This window comes from Apodemus sylvaticus, chromosome 1, assembly GCF_947179515.1.
Source record: "Apodemus sylvaticus chromosome 1, mApoSyl1.1, whole genome shotgun sequence".
NCBI classification, from domain to species: Eukaryota; Metazoa; Chordata; class Mammalia; order Rodentia; family Muridae; genus Apodemus; species Apodemus sylvaticus.
The window spans coordinates 35,519,335-35,539,951 of NC_067472.1; the positions used below are offsets into that span (position 1 = coordinate 35,519,335).

General features: G+C 43.4%; 1 protein-coding gene across 10 annotated transcripts in view; it reads right to left on the reverse strand.

The window, feature by feature from the left end:
- Window positions 1-9,965: 9,965 nt before the first annotated feature.
- Smarca2 (SWI/SNF related, matrix associated, actin dependent regulator of chromatin, subfamily a, member 2) overlaps window positions 9,966-20,617 on the reverse strand; it is a 167,537-nt gene continuing 156,885 nt past the window's right edge. For 6 of the 10 annotated variants that reach the window (XM_052187861.1, XM_052187825.1, XM_052187845.1 and 3 more), the window contains 5 exons: window positions 17,704-17,809; window positions 17,147-17,248; window positions 14,317-14,449; window positions 12,043-12,185; window positions 9,966-10,953 (listed from right to left, as the gene is read on the reverse strand). In XM_052187861.1, the coding sequence (XP_052043821.1) occupies window positions 10,918-10,953; window positions 12,043-12,185; window positions 14,317-14,449; window positions 17,147-17,248; window positions 17,704-17,809 (520 nt within the window). In that variant the 3' untranslated portion in view covers window positions 9,966-10,917. Of the gene's footprint in view, window positions 10,954-12,042; window positions 12,186-14,316; window positions 14,450-17,146; window positions 17,249-17,703; window positions 17,810-20,617 lie in introns of those variants that run through there. The other 4 variants (XM_052187895.1, XM_052187874.1, XM_052187868.1 and 1 more) reach the window with 3 other exon arrangements.

The window sequence follows — 20,617 nt, forward strand, 5'->3', positions numbered from 1 at the left end:
TGATTTTTAGGAGAAATCCCCATTTCTAAATGTTTTTGACAATGTGTAATGCAATTGAAATTTATGCTGGCTGAATGTAGTAACTAAAAAGTGCTGGTGTGTCATCGCTAGTCAGGGAGAGTTATTCTCAAGGTGTAGCCTAGAAGTCAACAAAAGGTCATTGTTGATATCTCAGATTTGGAAATTCTCAGGCCTGGCTCCATGCCTTAAACAGCAAAACCTCTGTGGAAGTTGGGGATCTGATTTCATAAGCCCTTCAGTTGATTCTGAGGCAGCTTCTTGGAAGACATTTCTCATTGATTACCTGAAACTTGAGCATGCTCAAGCCGTTTTGCCAATGGCACTTGAAAAGGGCTTTTTCATGGTCCAACTAGACCAAGATGCCAACAGCAGCTCTGCCTGTCTCGTCTTCCTCTTTCCATATGCACCTTAAACCATACTTTATATCCTCCAATTAACGTCTGAATTCCCCTTCCTCAACCCCCCAAAAAACCCTCTCAAGCCCTTCCTACACCCACAGCACATGCCTGGCACCCTCTCCATGCCATCTGTTGTTATCAGCAATGATAAACCCAGGTGAGTAGCAACCAGAATAACCCTATGGGACAGATTTGGGAACTTCAGTGGCACAATGGAATAGTCACCGACTGGAAAGAGGGGCACATGGCATTTCTCTCCAGAACATGTGTGCCACTGTATATATACCAGGCTTGAAGGAAAAGTAGTCTATGGACTCTATAGCAGCATCAATAGTAACTCAGTTAGGATTTGATTACTAAGGGAAAAAAAAACTCTTGGCAGCTGAAATTATAGCATCATAGATTGAAGGAAATGAATGTCATTTAAAGATGTAATAAAATCCTACAGGTTTAGCATGTTTTAAATGCATTTGCATTGATACATGTGCATGGGGTATCTTGTTATTGTCATTTTCTGGAACCTCTGGGAACTGAGCTATCTCTGACCCAGTGGGGCTCTCACTTTGGACCACATAACTTTGGACACCACTCTTCCTCTCAAGTGTGCATTGCTTGCTTACTGGTTTGGAAATGAAACAACTTTGAAGTAAAACCAAGCTGTGATTCTCATCCACTGTTAAACCCAAGCCAGATATTGGGCTTAGCCCTTGCCCAGCCTTGTAAAGCAAGCAAATAACATGGCGCCAACTGAGTGACAAGAAACACGGTAGAGTGGCTACCCCATCAGATCATCCACAGAGAAGGCCTCTTGAGCCATCATGAGGGGGAGACCAGTGGAGTGTGTAATACGGGAGGTCCCCATAACTTCAGAAGATACACGTAAGTGCTAGGATTTGGTCAGCATTGGACATAGGGCTGAGCATAGGAAGTCATCAATGTGTTTTAAAGGAGATACATAACCTGCAAAAACATGTCAGAAATGTAGGAAGCAGTGGAGGCTGGTGCCTGATGCTAAGGAAACTCTCCTTGTCCATGTGGTTTATCACGGACCTCAACTCCCATACATGTTCCCAGAAAATCTGGAAAGCTGCCTGGGCCGATTCAAGTGCCACTGCTTGGAAGTGTAGGGGAACGGGACACCCTGAGCACACTGAGCCTTTGAGGACTGTGCAGTTCCTGACACTGTTTTCAAATATTATGTCTCATGACAGTTAGTGTGGATAGAATTTTCCAGAAGTGATGTTTATGTACACAGGGGGTGCATGCATGGATTTGTGTGGTACCAGGTAGCCTTGGAGTTCTGCTTCTCCAATGTAACCTCCCTTTAAAAATGTGTTTATAAATTAAAGAACCTCTAGATGTCCTTCATATGCATTCTCATCACAGGCTTCATCTCTAGGACTTTTCCCTGAGGTCACACTCGCTGCAAACATTACATTTTCAGCCCACTAACAGAACAAGGAGTGGTCTTTCTATAGAATAACCACAGCAAACAACAAACTTTGAACCTCACCACAAATGAACTAGTGTTGCATCCCAGAACTGGCCTCCCCAAGAGCTGCTATTGTGAGCAAGTTTCTTGAAAAGACCAAGGGAAGAGAGAGGAAGCTGGCGCTGAGTTCTGAAAACCCCATGAGATCAAGGTATTTCATGACAAGTCCCCAGTATTTCCTGCCCAGGCCTTCTTGGGGCACCTAGAGTAGCTTGAGCCACATGACCAAGTTCACAGTGGGGCAAATGCAACTGGGCTTTCTGAAGAAGCCTTTTCTACGCACAGCTTATGCGTATGCTGTCATAGGCTATTAGGTTTGCTTTATTGTCTTTATAATTAGCATCGCCATCTATTTTAATTTTGAGGAAATCAATTTTGTCATCATGCTCTTCTTTGGCCCCTGATTTTTGGTGCCTGCTAGAAAAATAGTTTTCTAATCCAATAGCACACTCTTATATGCTCTCTCTTAGACAGGTAACATTTTATCCATTAAATCTAAGATGGAGAAACAGCTCAACGCTTAAGAGCACTGACTGCTCTTCCAGAGGTCCTGAGTTCAATTCCCAGCATCCACATGGCAGCTCACAACCATCTGTAATGGAATCCGATGCCCTCTTCTAGTGTGTCTGAAGAAAGTGACAGTATACTCATGTACATAAAATAAATAATCCTTCAAAAAAATTAAGGCCCATTTATCTCATGTGAATTTCCTTTTGTAAAAGGAGGTATCAGTTGGTGTATATTTTCCCCAAACTCTCATCCGTTTGTTCTTACCTAACTATGTATTTGCCGTATAGTGTAGCAATCTGCTACTTCAGTACTCACCTGATGCTGGATCAAAGGCATGGCCACACAAAAGCCTCCATGGAGGTGCTCAGGGCAGCCTTATCTATTAAACCATTACCTGGGGAGGGGACACACAGGTTGTAGAATATTCACTATGAAATACTACTTGGTAACAATAAGGCCCCCAAAAGAGGGCGACATAAAGAAATCTCAAAAACAGTAATAGGAAAAAAACCGTACAGGAGACGTCACAATGTGTGATTCTCTTTATATGTAAAGCCAAGAAAGGCAAAATTAGGGTGATAAAAAAGTAGGTGAATAGTTGCCTGAGGTGATGGTTAGAAGGTGGAGGCTGGTGACAAATGACTTGGAGAACTTTTGTTGGTGAGGACAAATGCTCTGAACAGCTTCTGCTGTTTTGCCTTTTGAGACAGGACCTCATGGAGCCCAACTGGGCCTCAAGCTGGGTAGCAGCGACAGGCCTTGACCACCTTCAAGTTACATCTCCCTTGAAATTACAGGCATACATTGCCATGTCCAGCCTTAATGCCCTGACTATAGGAGTGTTCTCACTGTGGCAACTCCAAAGCCTTCCTGGTAAAATGAGCAAAGGTGGTGTGTAGGTTTATAAACTAGTAAGCCGGGGGAAAAGGAACATGAACAACATGAAGCGAATTTGAATTTAAATCACAATTTTCCTTTTCTTCAATAGGCACTAACTCTCTTTATCTGGAGGGGTTTTCTCCATATTAAATTAATGCCTGCAGGGAAGTTATCCTCTCCTCTTAACTTCAAGTATTTTCCTGTTTAAAATGGATTTCTTGTAGATGGCTTTGTTTCTCGACCCACCCAGTCTCTGCTGTTTCATTTTGTATATTTCGAATATTGCCCTTCAAAGTGAGGGTTGCCATAGTTGAATTAATAATTGATTAATTAATAATCTTATTTTATAGCCTTCTCTTGTCTTTATTGCCTTCCACACTTCCTGCCTTCTAGTGTTAATCATTTTTATATAGTTTCTTTTTTTCTTTAGCATACCAATTACACTTTTATTTCAGCATTGGGCCTATCAACTCCAAGGCCTTACCCATGCTAAACAAGCCACTCAGATTCATCTTGTTCCTTGTACTTCCAAAAGCTTCTTTAGTAATTACCCTAGAGATGACAATACCCAGCTCCAGTTGTCAGCAGGTCTACTTTGTGACAGTGCCCTACCACAAGGAAAGGGCCAGCACTTTTTGACAAAGTCTTCCCAGCTTGCCTGTTCCAGACTGTAACGTTTTTGTCCTGCATTCGATTTGTCTATATGCTATGATCATCAAATATACTGATGTTGCTCTTTCAAACAAGTCATCCTGATAGACAAATTAGGAATAAGGAAAGTCAGGTATGTCATCCTAACTAGTGTTCATTGAATTCCTTTAGGGTAGCAAATAATAATCATGCATATTTGAGGGGTAAAATTTGGCATTTTGATATGCTTCTACATGTGTACTGAGGACACAGGACAGCACAGGCACACCTCATTTTTTTTCTTCAATAATTTTAATTTACTTTACATCTCAATCACAGCACCCCTCCATGCCTCATTTTATTTTGAGACTAGAACATTTAGTCTATTTTACCTCTCTACTCTCTCCTGTTAACTACTGATAGACACCGTGATTGTGTAACAAAATTGATCAGTAGCCCCCATGTCTCTTCTTTCCCCTTCTTCTTCAATCTCTGTTTATGGTAAACTACTTAAATCTCAACTATGTAAGATGTTCTTTACCCACTCACCTTGAATATAGAGGTAGCTTTAGGTATTGATATTCAGAAGCAGTGCAGATGCCTCTTCCGCATACTGATATAATTGCCTTTAGCTATGTACATACACTGGGCAATTATTTGAAATTTTAGAAAAGCCTTGTGCCATTTTTTTTGTTTGTTTGTTTTCCAGTACTAACTTGGGCTCTGGACAATACTGGGTAAGTGCCTCTTTGCTCCTAACTGCTGAGAGGCAAGAGCTCACTGAGTTTGTTTCCCTAATTACATAAGTGATGTTGGACATTTCTCAGGCCCCTTGGCTGCTTCTAGATCTTCTGAGAGATTATCTCTGCAGATCTCTAGCCTGATTTCAAACCATATGGAGGCTGGGCATGTTACTGAGTCTGTTGTATATTTTGGATAGTAATTCCTTGCAGACACACCCTTCACACACACACACACACACACACACACACACACACACACACACACACACACACACAGCTCTGTCCTCTAAGCTCCCCCTGTGTTCCTTTTGCTCTGAAGACACCTTGCAGTTTGCAGCTGTCAATGTGACTCCTTTGCTTTACTTCTCTGTATTAGAAGGATCAAACTTTTTTGTCCAGTTCAATGTCACTTCTCTCCATTGTCCTTTGATAAGGACATTTCATAGTTCCAGCTGACCTCTGTCTGTGCCCATGTATTTGTGTGTGGACAATACCATTTATTTTGTTTTTAAATGACTAACTTTAAATTGACTTACAAAGGAATCAGTTTCCCTATGGGGTTTCCATCCATACCTCATCTGGCTTGATTCTCCAGTCTTTACCTGTCCCTGCTGCCTCCTTGTCCCCAATACATCCTCTAGTCCCCAGAGCTCCCTCTTCTACTTGGTTCTCTTGTTGAATCTGCTCTCACCTAGAGTCTCTCTTTCCTCTAGTTTTCTGACATTCCTGCTCTCTTCTCCTACCTGGCTGAACATCTTTAACAGAGGCTAAGGTCTGTGTATGAGACAGAACATACAGTCTGAGCCTAGGCTCCCTCACTTAATGTTTCACATATTTCCCTGTAAAGTTCTTTTTTTTTTCCTGCAGAGATAAATAAAATCCCACTGTATATACGAGCCACATTTTGATCATCCATTCTCCAGTCGATGGATATCTAAGCTGACTTCATTTCTTGCCACGATGAAAACACCAGTGGAAAACATAAAGTTCTGTGTCATAAGATGTGGCATTCTTTGGGCATATGCTCAGCAGTACCAACAATTTTCATTAAAGAGACTTTCCCCCACTACATGGCTTTGGGCCCTTTGCCATATATCTACTCACAGAAATATGAAGGTTTTTCTTTCTAAAGGCTTTTAGTTTGATAGATTGTGTGTTCGTTTCATGGAGGTACCATGCTGTTTTGCTTATTAAAGCTCTTTAGTATGTTTTGAAACTAGAAAGCTCTGTTTGTTTTGGTTATTTTTGTGGCCTCATGTGAATCTTAATGTTGTTGGTATTTGATAGGGACTGGGTCCAGGATATCTCTGGGAATCTTTATTCATACAGATCAGTCTCTGTCTTTTATTTTCTTTTCTCCTGAAGGATCTTTAACATTTGTTGCAATATAGGCCCACTCATAATTAAAAAAAAAAACCTCAATTTTTATAAGAAACTACAGAAAATCAAAGATAAAAAACTAAGACACTAGAAATATAGTTAAGAGTTAGTATACTTTATTTCCACCCCACCCAACCCCCCCATTTTAACATGGGGGTCTTACTATGTAGCCCAGGCTGGCCTTGAATTCAAACTCCTTCTGTTTAGGCTTCCAAAGGTTTCTCCATTTTCGAGGAACAGTTTTCTCTAGCACATTGCTAGGGGCTTTGTGTGTGTGTAAAGTAGCATTATGACATAGCCCCAGCTTGTAGGGTCAATCCTTCTGCCTCTACCTCCCTAACACTGAGCCTCACACATGGTATGACTGTGTATTCAAACAAGCAAAAACAACAACAACAAAACAAAACAAAACAAAACAAAACCAAAAAACCCTATACTTTATCTTGATGCAGCGCTAGCAAATTTCAAAGAAACAGATTGGTTCTTTCCTCCAAGGTATCTATGTAGCAAGATTGAGTGTTCATATGAAATTCTTGTGGGGGGGAAAAGACTATATCTGCAAGCAGAGACTCTGTCAGTACTTTTCTGCTAAGCAAACCAAAGATATTTCCCCTAAGTATTAGACCATATCAGCCTGATTGAGGCTGAACTCAATCAAATGAAGACTGCTGCCTGTTACAGAGATGACAGGAGAGCTAGGTGAGAGAGGGAAACCCTCACCTTTTCATTCATTCTTACTTTCTTTTCAGGAGAATGAGTGTGCAGGGGTGGGGGTGGGGTGGCACACAGGAAGCAACTGTAGAAACCAAGGTGAGCTCGGCCACACACTGCTCCCCAGAAATGACTTAACAGACATTTTCTTGCAATCTGATAGATTTGCAGTTTTCACATGCCAGGGAAGGTATGTTAGATCCCAGGGCTCACCAGGAATCTCCACTTGAGTGGGTCTCAGATGAATCTGAGTCCCGTGTGTGCCCAAGTGATACTGATTTTGTGGGTCTAGGGAACGACACTGCAGAACATTGATTTTGAATCTATCAATGCTGGATGAGGTTTCATGACAGCGGGTTTTCAACCTGTGGGTTGCGACTCCTTTGAGGGTCATGTATCAGATATCCTGCATATCAGATTACAATTACAGTTCACCACAGAAAAAATTACAGTCATGAAGTAGCAACAAAATAATTCTATGATTGGGGGTCCCCACAGCATGAGGAACTGTTTTAAAGGGTCTCCGTGTTAGGAAGGTTGAGAACTACCGTTTTACAAACCACCTTAGTTCTATGAATCTTTCTGGTATTCTTTAATGACATTTATAAGTTATTTTTTCCAAAATAGTGGAAACCTTTAATAACAAAGCTGCATATAAACTACAATACTGGACTTATAGACAACTCATTCCATGTTTTGCATAGGATCCTGAAACTCCTGTATGTCTGGGGCAAAGCCAGGAACAACCCACGCATTTGATTCTAAGTTGGGGTTATGATCTTGGTTTCTTAACTAAAAAAATATACTTGAAGAAAAAGAACCTTTAAAACAGAGGCCTTAATAATCTTCCCAGGTGTGCTTTCTACAGTACACACACACACTGTCCAATCATCTTCCAGATACAACAGTGGTCCCATAAAAGGAGCCGGCAAACATGTTTGCCATCTGTTTTCATAAGAACAATCTATTATATTCATACAGCAACACATCATGTGACAGTGTTTCCCCTAAAGCATTGTGCTGTTGAAGGAGATGTGGCTATATCCGGCACACTTAGATGTATACCAGAGTATCTCATCCTGAAAGGTAGACCCATTGATAATGACGTCATTTGGGACCACAAAGCTCATGCTCTGAGCTCAAGTCTTACTTAACTCAGGATAAGACAGCCAAGGCGTGTGCCACGCCAGGAGCACTGAAATCAACTTTCTGGGGGAACTTAGCTAGGAGCACAAGCTGGGACAAGGCCCCCAGGATCTGTTGCTGGAAGGGCAACGCCACTGTTTCCATGGGAGAGGTGCTTAGCAATGTTTTCTACACGACGTGCACCAGGTGAACTTGATGGAAGCTATACACCAGGTGAACTTGATGGAAGTTATATGGTAGTCCTCCTTTCCCACAGGGACACATCCTAAGAAAGACCCCCTGGAACCATCAACAGTACTGATCTTGCTATAAAAGAGCCACTTTATAAATTGCATTAAAAAGTCCAACTTATAAGGCAGGCAAAGAAAGGCTTAACTAGTAGGAAATAGTACAGTTTAGACATTATTTTGATGTAGTTTGGATCTTGAATATCCCCCAAAGGCTCATGTCTTAAATAAGGCTTACATTTCTCCAGGAGGTGCTTTTGGAGGGGGGGGGGGATGGTGGCCATAGTTTGAGCAGGTGGGCCCTAGCATGAGATCTTGTGGTCACTGGTAGCATAATTCTGAAGGGAACTATGGGGTCCTGGTCCCTCTCTCTTGGTCTCAGGCATTTTATTGTCTTGTGGAGCCTCAGTCAGAACAAGAGGGTGAACTGATTGTGGATTTGAAGCTCCAAAAGTGCGACCTGACAAAGCCTTTCCTTTGTGAGTTCATTATCTCAAGCATTTGTCACACACACACACACACACACACACACACACACACACACACACACACCATATTCTACTGACCCTTTCAATGATCATAAGATGACACAGTACCTACAAAAGAAGCTAAAGTGGTGAACATGTGGACTTAGGGTACCGTTGGTTGATCTTGCTATTTGAAGCACAGCAGTGCTGTGAGTTGATGGGATGACTAGCAGGTGGGCAGCATATAGAGCAGGGAGACAGTGGACGGTGGGATGCTTCACATACCAGGCAGGGCCAATGTGACGTCAGGGAGAACAGTTCAGCAAATGCAGGAGGAGTAGGAGTGGAGCACACCCTCCAGACAGAGAAGGCTTGAACCATTAAAACAATGGTTTGGATAGCCTCCCAATTGCGAGGTCTCCAAAGCCAAGAAAAGCACAGAAAATACAGACAGGAAAGCAGAGGGGGAAGGTACTGTTTGCTTTGAACTGATACTGAATGGTCTCAGAAAGGAAACTTAATATGCCTTCTCCTCTGAAGCCTCCATTCCTACTGCAGTAAGTAAATCTCGTAAGCAAACCAAGAAAAGAAATACAATATTCCAGAATGCTCAGAGTAACTGGGAAGTCAGAGGGGAGTTGACAGGAAGATGAAGCTTCGTAGGACTGTGGTCTGATACAGCACTGGAGAGCTCACCTAGTGTAATCTCACAGACTGGCAACTGCTCCTTAGTGGTGTGGCAAACTTCTGCTTGACTTTGCTGGCAGTTCGTTGGGAAAGGACGCAACCAATCTCTGGGTTGGCTTTTTAAGGACTTTAAAAAGGCATTAAGACATATGATTGAAAACCCAAACACAAATTTAGAGCATCTGGCAGATCTGATAGTGACCGGGCTACTATCAGAGGACAGGCGTTAATCCCTTCTGCTTGACAGAGAAACTGTGATTGCTGCACTTCGATTTGTGCTGTGGGTGTCAATGTGATTTATATCCTCATGGCTTATTAAAATGGGGCGGAGTGCACTGCACAAAATTTTGTTAACTCTTAGAGGGAAGGGGATATGGGTACTGACTGAGCCAATCTCCACATTACTTACCTTTACAGATTTTTCTGACTAATGAAAGAAATTTAAGCCAGGAGACAATGATTGACTGGCAACAGCCCTCTTTTAGTCAAAAAAAAAAAAAAAAAAAGCAATGGTCTTGCCTTTAATATCATACCTAGTTCATTTCTGGAGATGCCCCTCCCCACCCCTCATATGATCTGTATGACAAGGTCCTTCTCCTCTATTTGCAGAGAGCTGCCACATCACCCCCAAAGGTTTAGTGCCCCTAGAGCTCATAAAAGAAAAGGCAACAGAGTCAAGGTGAGTTATCCGTTTATTAGGAAAGTACCAACACCACATTCTTGGAAATTACTGGAATTTTATTTGCCTCAGGCTTATGACTTGCAACCAAAGACATTGTGCAAAGAAAGCAAAGATTAAGTACACTTTAGGGAGAAGGAGACCATACACATTGGTAACACAGGAGATCGGGTGGACGAAAGAAACCACCTGGGATACTCTAGACACGGTCATATTCAATAGCATTGTCAATAAAACGAGAACAAAAAAATTCAGCAATGTTTACAGTAGACATAAATCTTATACAAGTCAAAAAGCTTTTTTTTTTGTTCTTCAGATCATAGAGCATAAAATGGGAAAATGTATATGTAGGTGATATCTAACTACTGTACATTTGTCACTAGTAAAGTTGCTTATATGTATCACAGTGTAAAAAAGAAAGAAAGAAAGAAAACCAGCAATACTGAAACAAATGAAAATCTTGAAAATCGCCTGATGAAAAATAAAATAACCAGTGGCTTTTAATGGTTCCTCCTGGCCATCAGCACTGCAGAAGATTAAAAATCCTCTCATCAGAAAAGATGACGGAACCAAGCACGTCAGACTGCTACCAAACTCGACCCACCTGTAGAAATATACTACCCACCCACATCTTTTCCATCAAAAGCTTTTTTGTTTTTAATCTTTGAATCTTTGAGGCCCATTTGGTCACAATATGTTACAAATATGTGTGTGTGTGTGTATGTGTGCGTATGTGTGTGTGCAGTGTGTGTGTACGCGAGAGTTTCTTTTTTTACACCATGATATCATATGTTTGTCTGGCACTACCCTAAAGCTAGTTCTAGATGACAATGAGGACGGAGAAATAACCCAGTGTGCCCAAATGGCAAGTGAACTCACTGGGGAGGAAGGATTGGGGGAGGAAAGCATTCGGTTCTGCCACTGCAGGAAGCTGGGGTCCAGGATGCTCACTCGTTGTCAGTTCCACTTGCTTCTGACTGTTCCTAAAAGAAAAAGGTGGACAGACTGAGTGCACCACACCCTTTTCTGTGGAAAGACAGATTCTGCAGAGGAATGGGCACCCTATGTCCCAACGAGGGGGTGCTGCATTAGCAAGCTCACGGTGGCGCCTGCCTGCCAGCTGCACCTGCTGTCTGCCACTGCCATTTCTGAAGACTGCGGCTAACCAGTTCTACCTTTATCTGAGCGTTGGAGACCTGTCTCAGGACAAGAGAAAGATCATGCCTTGAATGGCTGCTGATTGGTAAGTCATCTCAAGAAAACATGGTGTTTCAAATGTAACCAAAGTATAGGAAGCCCAGTTCTAGAACTTTCCAATAGAGCTGGAGTAGCAAAGTGTTAAAGGAAAATCAAATTCACTTGTGTGCTGAGATGGAAAACTGTCGTTCCAGAAGGAAAGCTGTGTAGGGGCTGTTGTGTCAGGGAAGCAGAGGAGCTGTGGGGAATGAGTTAAGAGACAGGACTGGCCAAGTTTCTGTCTGTTGTTCTCCCAGACAGATAGGTCAACAGTGTTAGACTGAGGAAGCTCCTGGCGTCTGGATTCAGGCCCTACCATTCACTCCCTTGGGACCTGCAAGGTACCCTGGACCCAAGTGATATCTATGAGATGCTAATATAAACATTAAATATTCCTCAGATTGGAAGGTGCTAGTTTGATAAAATACGCCTTAAAATTTTCCTGATAAGAATAAAGCCTCTAGGTATTTAATCTCAGGCACCACAGCCAAGAACTCTGCCATCACAATACCTTTCCTTTCCCCCCCTCTAACCATTATTTTATCTGAACTGCTTATATACTCACAGCAAGCTGGGTATGAGAGATATAAAATATTAACCAGCCATGAAGAAAACTATATTTGCACGTACGTGCACTGGCAGATTGAAAAGGGGAATTGCAATGGAGAGCTTTTCATTTCCACAGCAGCACAATGCAGTTGTAGATCCTTTGTTCTAAATTTCGCTGTCCCCATCTTTAACATGACTACCTTAGTCCTAGCCCAAGCGAGGACTGTGTACCCGAGGGCCTGGGACCAGAGTACAGTCACCTCTGCCTGGCCTGTGCATGCACTCACATTTTCCTCCTGTTCCTCGTCGCTGTCAAAATCGCTCACGACAGGTTTGGCTTTGCCTCGGTTTGGCCGCTTCTTGCCCTTCCCTGTGTCCCGGCCTTTCTCTTCCTTTTTATTCAGTTTGATTTTCACCTTCACAGATTTTGCTAGAGCAGACAGGAGAGAGACCCCAGTGAGGACTCAAAGTCAGTCAGACTATCATTATCCCACATGCGGATAGCAAGCCCAACCTCCCCACTGCCGTTGCCGGAGAGTCTCAGTGGCAGTCCAGTTCACCCTGCTGGTCTAGTCCTCATGCCCCCACGCTTTCCAAGTGCAAGCATGTCTCTGCTTGGAAGGTGAGAGCGAACCAGTTACTGGGGAGGAGGACCTCAGAATGGGGCTGGGGGTGGATCCTTTTCCTGGCTCCTGATGGCTGAGCAGGGCAGTTGTCAAATAAACATTTTACATTAACTATTATTACCAAATCTTATAAAGGGTAAAAATGAAAGATGATTTCACTGTGTACACTATTTAGTTTAAAAATTCTAGTAGTGGGATGAGGGAGGGACTCGGCGGGGGAGGGACAGGTGTGTCGGGGAGCATTTGTGATGCAAATAAATAAAATAGAAAAATAAAAATTCAAGTCATTTGAGTAGCATTTTTAATGTGTGGAGACAAAATGGCAAAAATGACAACATCCGTCCTTTATCCCATTTCATGCTTCTTTAGTGATTATTTCCAGAAAAAAGAAATGCATGTTCTATCTCACCAAGAATTCTAATATGTATAGACACACATCCATGCAGGGATACCTGAAGCTTGTTTTAGTTGTTACATATAAATCTTCAGGCTACATATAAATCTTCAGGCATGCCCACTGTCCATGGCTTGCTTTTTACTTGCACATGGGAGACATTCACACATATGTATGAGTCCACACATGTAGATTCTTTTCAACTCCTGGAAGGTTCCCACGCACATTCTACTCACTATCTGATTTAACCAGACCCCCAGTGTTGGGCATTACAGCAAAAAAGAGCCACTGTGAAGCCATGTGGCCGACTTTGGTGGGGGTGCAGTGGTAGCAGCCACACAGGACATGCTAACGCTCTCTGTCAAGGGCACAGTCAGGAAGACTGCAGCCATTTCTGCTCCTACTCAGAAGAGTGCACCGTGCTGCTCCTCCTAAGGGACTTCTAGAATAGGCAGCCCACCGCCATGACTCCAAGTATTTGAGGATAAGTTTATGAGAAGGTGGGCCTACCACACAAGCCAATTCCCCCAATGTTTGTAGATCTCAAGACTGACTGTGTCTATTTCAGTGGGCATGAGGGATTTGATCACTGCAGAAAGAATATGTGAGCTGAGACTTTCAATCCCTTGAGGGAAATGTAAGGAAATGGCCCGACTGGAACAGTGAAACTAAGACATTTTGATACATTTGTTAAATGTCTTTGGATGTGCTAAATGTGGAAACACATGCTATAAAATATCAGAAAACTCGAACATAGTTCTCTAAACCCTATCAATTGTGGGACTATTCCTTTTTTACCTTCCAAGTCACCTATACTTAACAAGTATAATTAGCAATAAACAAAATGATGTTTGTGAAATCACGTCTCTATGCAGACCAAAATTAATAGGCATATTAAGATCAGTTTGACAATCATATTTGAGGATCAATGCCTGTTTAAGTGAGGCCTGGGCCCAGCAGCGCCCTGTGGGAACTTGTAAAACATGTAGAGGATGGGGCTGCGCAGTCTATGTTCTTCGAGCCCTGTAGATGTCACGCTACAATGCTATGGAGTGACAGGTGTGCGCACACAGTGGTATCCTGACATCCAAAAGCCACATGGGCAGTCCAGCTCCACGGCTGGACTGCTTCATTTTAACAGCTGAGACAACTGGGCACAAGCAGGGCAAGTATATGGCCTTTAGTGTCTGTGGAAACAGCCCTAGCTGGGCAGTGGTGGTGCACTCCTTTAATCCCAGCACTTGGGAGGCAGAGACAGATTTCTGAGTTCGAGGCCTGCCTGGTCTACAGAGTGGGTTCCAGGACAGTCAGGGCTACACAGAGAAACCCTCTCTCAAAAAACCAAAAAAAAAAAAAAAAAAAAAAAAAAGAAAGAAAGAAAGAAAGAAAAAAAAGAAAGAAAGAAAGAAAGAAAAAGAAAAAAGAAAGAAAGAAAGAAAGAAAGAAAGAAAGAAAGAAAGAAAGAAAGAAAGAAAGAAAGAAAAAAGAAAAAGTAAGGAAACAGCCCCGAGAGTGGGAAGGGCCAGGTGCATAGGACTTACCCTCTGACTCTGATTCCTCTTCATCATCTTCTTCCTCTTCTTCATTGCTTTCTTCCTCACTCTCTTCTTCTTTGGCAATTTTCTGCCGAGCACTCTTAAACACTGACTGTAGGACAATGGAGTCTTCATAGATCTAAATGGCCAAAGTGTCAGCTGTTAAAGCCCAAATGCTAAGTCCGGCAGTCCCACAACTGCTGTGTACACCTCCTTAGTCAATGCTCATGCACACACGCACACACACACACACACACACACACACTTTAGTTTGAGAGATACCACTATTAGCTCTCTTTCCCCATGTGTATAGTATGTGTTCATATGTGTGTGTCCATGTATGTGGATGGCAGGAATGTTTCTCAGTCTATCTCTAGATCAGTTGTCCAGGCAGGATCTCTTCTAGAATGATCGACTGGACCCTAAACCCATCCAGATTCTGGGAGGCTGAACTGGTCCTCATACTTGCATGGCAAAGGCTTTAAACACTGAGCCAACTCACCAGGCTACCATTCACTCTTATGAAAACCCAGAGGCAAAACGGTGAATCTAAATATAGGCACAAAGATACTCAAAAGAAGACCAAAGACACTAAAATAAAGCTAGAAGAATGTGTTGAGGCTGGGTGTAGTGGCATGTGCCTTTAGTCCCAGCACTTGGGAAGCAGAGGCAGGCAGATCTCTGAGTTCAAGGCCAGCCTGGTCTACAAAGTGAGTCCAGGACAGCCATGGCTCTGTTATACAGTAAAACCCTGCCTCAAAAACATACAATTAGTATACTTATAATGTGTTGGAGCAGATTAGGTGCCATCTTTCTTTCTTTCTTTCTTTCTTTCTTTCTTTCTTTCTTTCTTTCTTTCTTTCTTTCTTTCTTTCTTTCTTTTCTTTCTTTCTTTCTTTTTTTTTTTTTTTTTGGTGTTGTTTTTGAGATAGGGTTTCTGTGAGTAACAGCCCTTGCTATCCTAGAACTCTGTAGACCAGGCTGGCCTCAAACTCAGCACCTACCTCTGTCTCCCCAGTGCTGGGATTAAAAGTGAGCACCACCATACCCCAGCCAAAATCAATGTTTTAAAGCACACTTATTTGAGCTGTTCTCTTGAATACCATGGTAACACACAGTGGCAAAGAAACCCTTTCCACAGCTGTTGCCTGTCGTTGACCTTTAGCGCAGCCAAGAGTTGCTTGACACGCGTGCAGCACGTGCACGTGCACCCATCCGCGCGCAGCCCAATGCTGTAGTGAAAGGAACAGGAAGTCTAACCACAGTCCTTTCCCTCAGGGAATTAAATGGAACCACTGTAAGATCCAGCAATCTCACGTCTGGATATGTAATCAAAATAATTGGAAGCAGAGCCTTGAGGAAATAAATATCCTCCATACACCCATGTGCCTGAGACGCCCCTCAGCCAGGAGCTAAGGACCCCAAAGGTCTGTAGACAGTTGAGAGACTGAAGACAATATGGCAGGCGCAGGACTAGGATTCAGTCTTTGGGAGGAAGGATCTCCTCTCACCTGCTATAACACAGAAGAACCCTAGGGAGCCAGTCACCAAGAGACAGACACTAAGTGATCCCATTTCTGTAGTTAAATTCACAGAAAGTCCAAGCGTGGGGCTTGGGGGGGAAGAATGTCACAGGCCTAAGGTGTCATCGTTTGCTAGAGACCTGCTAAATACCCACCAGAGCAGCCTTACCACTACAGAGCTGCTTAAAAACTTAAAAAACAGTTAAGGTAGTAAAGTTTCTGTTGTCTTTTTGCCACAATTCAAAAGCAAAATGTGAATGAATGCCCTTTGCTCTCTGGAATTGACTTCCTTTGCTGTAAAGGTAACCGACACCAGCTGGGCAGTGGTGGCACACACCTTTAATCCCACCATTCGGGAGGCAGAGGCAGGCAGATCTCTGTGAATTCAACAGATCTCAGTGAGATCTACAGAGCAAGTTCAAGGACAGCCAGGGCTACACAGGGAAACCCTGTCTCCAAAAAAAAAATAAATAAAAAATAAAAAATAAACATTCTGGGAAGGGGTAGGGTAGCCTGTGGCAAATGGAAAGGACAGCAGTTGGAACAATGAGGGCACTGGGACAAAATATACCACAGATTCGAGTTAACAAGTTAAGGTGAAGACGAGCTGGCCAGGGTTAAGCCCAGAGTGCAAAGGAGAATGACAGGAGGCCCAGGCGGGCAATGTGGAGGCGTCACTGTCAGTCCTGGCTGTGGAAATGGCCTCTGTTGAGCTACATGCTCAGGCAGTGTCTCTGAGGAACTTGACCTGCCCAGTTTCTTCCCTTCTGCTGGATACGGCAGCCACAGGCCAGAAAGACTGGAAAACGAGTATCAGTCCCCACCACAGGTAAGTGGTATTGAGCTGTTATTAAAGAAAAAGTGTCTGCCTCCTTATGCTCATAAATTCACTGTTACTTACAATGACTTTCCAACCATGAAGAAGAGAACCGAGAATTTTTAAAAATCCTCTCCATTCTATTTTAAATCGCTGCACTTTGAACTCCTGGTGGAAGGTAATTGTCATTCCAGAGAGTCCCTGTCAATGTAGAGATGTTGCCCAGCTTTTCAGCATCACCTTCAGTGGCTTGCTTGAGTTCCTCCTCTAATGGAGAGACAAGCCTTGAAGGAAGCGTGAGTAGAGGCTTACCCAGCCATGGCACAATCCCTCCCCGTATTCGCACAGGCTGCAAAGAACATGACCTCTTTTGGTTTTCAGTGTTCTGCTGGGGAGGAAGCAACTATTCAAAAGAGTAGAAATGAAATACTTCACTTCCAAGAACCTAACTAAGCATGGTTAAGGTTAGATACTTCTCAGACAACTTGACACGTACCTGGGATCCTTCCAAGTTGAATGTCTGTGCGTTGTGACAGAGAAGCATGACATCTTTCTCCAGGTCTCCCAGGCTCCGGTACTTATGATTACGGATTCGTTCCTGATGGGGAATTTTGGACCAAACAGAAGAGGGATATGTAACCGTCCTTACTTGTTTAAGGAAGCCCACATTTCCCTTTGTCTTCATAGCATTCGACCTTGGTGAGTGGGTGGGGCTGCACAACCCCAAGGGTGGGGCGTCACTGACCAGGACCACCCTCCCACCAGTGATCTTCAGGACAGGGAGGAAGGTGCACAGGATAGGATGAATGGCAATGGAGGGACAGGAAGGTTCTCAACAACATGCAGTGGGTGTAATCTCAGCTTGCAATGACCAAATCACATGCACGGGAAGGATCGATGCCATCCCGGCCCCAGCTTTCCTGGGGCAAGCCTTGTGCAGGTCAGTGGTTAGCAATCAGGAGGCCACTACCCCAGCCCCACCTAGAATCACTCCAGAATATCCATGCATCCTCCTTTGTGTACTCGAAGAACAACAGTGAACAGAGTATCTACCTTTATCTTTTTGAAATCCACTGGCTTCCTAATTAATTCATAGTATTCTGGTAACTCTTTCCTGGAAGGTAACTGAATGAAGACTTCACTGAGCTGTCGCCCTGAACTGCAGGATGGGGGAGACAAACAGAAACAAAGCAGATGAAGCACTCCTCAGCGAGGGGGTCATTTCAGAGACTGTCAACAAAGCAAGGAGGGCCACGCCCACAGGCACGGGCTTCTGGGCATGGAGGAGAAGGCCACCACCGCTCTGGAGGCTGGCGCCCCATGTGCCAGCTTCAATCCCATGAGAGCACAATTGTGTCCCCGCTTCTGTCTCACACACACACACACACACACACAATGTGGCAAGTACCCTGTGGATTCCCCTGTCAGGAGCTAATCTCTTTTACATCATGACAGAAATATTTAAAATGACTTATTGAGCCCCCAAGTCCCATTTTAAATGAAAAACAGAGTTGGTTAAAAGAAAGCGCATAGACCTGACTCCCATGTTGCTTTTGTCTTCAAATTCACTGTGTATTTGGAAAATATGTTAAAATATACAGAGCAATGCTAATGTGAAGCTGCTGTGTGCTTCCCACAATCCTTTACGTGTTTCTACACGCCACGAGCCCCTCCCATTGTCCCTTGCCCGAGGAGCCCCCTTCTCGTCCCCCCAAATGCACTTAATGTGAAGCAATCTGGGCAAACGGGAACAATCACTAATGTGCGTGCTGCTGCGTGTTTCTCTCGGATCTGAGCTGCGCCCTCCCCCCAGCGCATGGTGGGCTTATTGAAAGCAGGTTTAGTAGAGAGACGTTTTAGCCTTTTGTCATTTCCGAGAGCAGCCTGCAGAGCCACACACTTCCCACATCAACTTAACGCTGGAAGCAGGCACGGTTAAAGGTACAAAGGAGGATAATTGAGGTTCACGATCCCAATACCTGAGCTGGCCTGGCTAAATCAATAACAGCTTGTGATATATGGTCTAGTCGTTTTCTGCAAAACTCCTCCTGCCTTTATGATGGCATCTCCAGTCCCTTTGTGTGGCCAGAAACATCAAAAGATAATCATAAGGCACCCCTCCCCCCACCCCCCATGTAAATTTTGGAAGGTGGCTGCACCAGTGTTCGGGAATGCTCAGAGACAGCAGCAAGGCATGAGTGACAATATGCCGTTTTAATCCACGGTCCCGGTTGTATAATTAAAAAATAATCATAATGACAGTTATCATAAAAGAGGCATGCGCACTAACTCAAGTGGTTGCCTAGCAACCAGTGGGGGAAAAGCTGAAGTGCAAAGGGGCCTGCATAAATTAACCGACAATCCTCAGTCAAAGGATGGGCAAGTTTTTTCAGCTATGGCAGGTCACTGTTTTGTTTTATTTTTAATGCTTAGATGAGCCTCATGAATACTAAAATCAGAGACAAATACAAGAGGTTTAAAAAGAAGACTACTGAACGCTAGGCAATTAGATTCCTGGATTACTGTGGCGAGAACCAAGGTGTTCCCTTTACCCCTGCAACCCCTGCAGACTGAGATATGTTTGTATGTCCATAATTTGTGTCACGCAGTATACAGAACATTTCCTTGTTTACAATCAAGTCCAACACAGGGCCACCACTGCTGATGTGCATTTCTACCATCTTGAAATTGATAAACTCATATTTTACCTTTTTGGGGAAAAAAAAGACTATCTTAATGGTGACAAAAAGAAGTCTCTGTATGTGCTGATTTTACCATTTCTGCATTTTCTTCAAGTGTTTTCATAAGCTGGCATCAATCCACACACCAGACCTTCCGGTAGTCATGGCTTTAACACCTGACCCTCAAGTGGCATCTTCAGTGCCATTTCCTATAGTCCCAACAGATGGTATCATTTTTCTTTTGACAGATTACAAGCACATCTTTGCCGTGCACACCTGTGTTATCCCAATTTCACCTGTGCTCAGGGTGAAGTAAGAATTAAATGCTAAGGACTAGACCCAAGAATTCACTAGAACTTCAAGTGAGTGCAAAGCCACAAAGGTCACAGTGCCTGCCTCCTCTCTCCAGGCAAACCTGCAGACCCTAGGTCCCCGGAAGAAACAAGCGCAGGGTCACCCACGCTTGTAAGAGTTGCGTGATCTCAGACTTGGTGTTGGTACTATAAAATGAGAATAGAACTTTATTTAAAAAATAAAGCCCTACTGGTTGCAAGTCTTTCCTGCTTTCTCTGCCACCCATACCTCATTCCCCTTAAAAAAAAAAAAGAGACAGGAGTTGCTCCAAAGAACCTTTCTAAACAGGTCCACTTCCCCCATATCCTTTCTTTTCCACTACCTCTGGTGGGTGGTGGGCTACAACAGCGGTTAAAGCATTTAAGAACCATTGCTAAAAATCAGGATTGAAAAATTTAAAGTTACATGTAAGGACCTATAGACATGCTACCCTATAGGGTTAGCAGAGCACTTGTTAAAGGACGGCAACAGTTAACCTCACCCCCACAAAAAAGTATAGATTTAAACAAACAAATAATTTTACAAAATCACTCAAATGATGGATAATTATAGAATTATTTGGAGAAGGTGGTCTGCCTCTGTTGGAGCCTTTAGTCTACCCTAGGTATTTTTTCATTATTTTCTTTTATATGATGTAAGACCTTAGCAGAAACTCTTGAAGTGCACTACTTCCTGTGGCAAAAGCAGCACCTCCTCCTCGAGTCCACAGACAGCTTTGACATGCTATGATGTGTGACTACCAAGATATAGGGGCTTATAGGGGCAGGCGGCAAGCCCCTTTCTGTCTTCCAAGGTGAATGGACACAGGGCTATGATGGCTATGACATGTGCATGAAGCTCAGAAGCACTGTGCTCCACCCATAAGTGGGGACTTGCAAACCCTGCCTGCAAGATGCACATGCACACACCACTGAGATTTAGATTGTTATGAT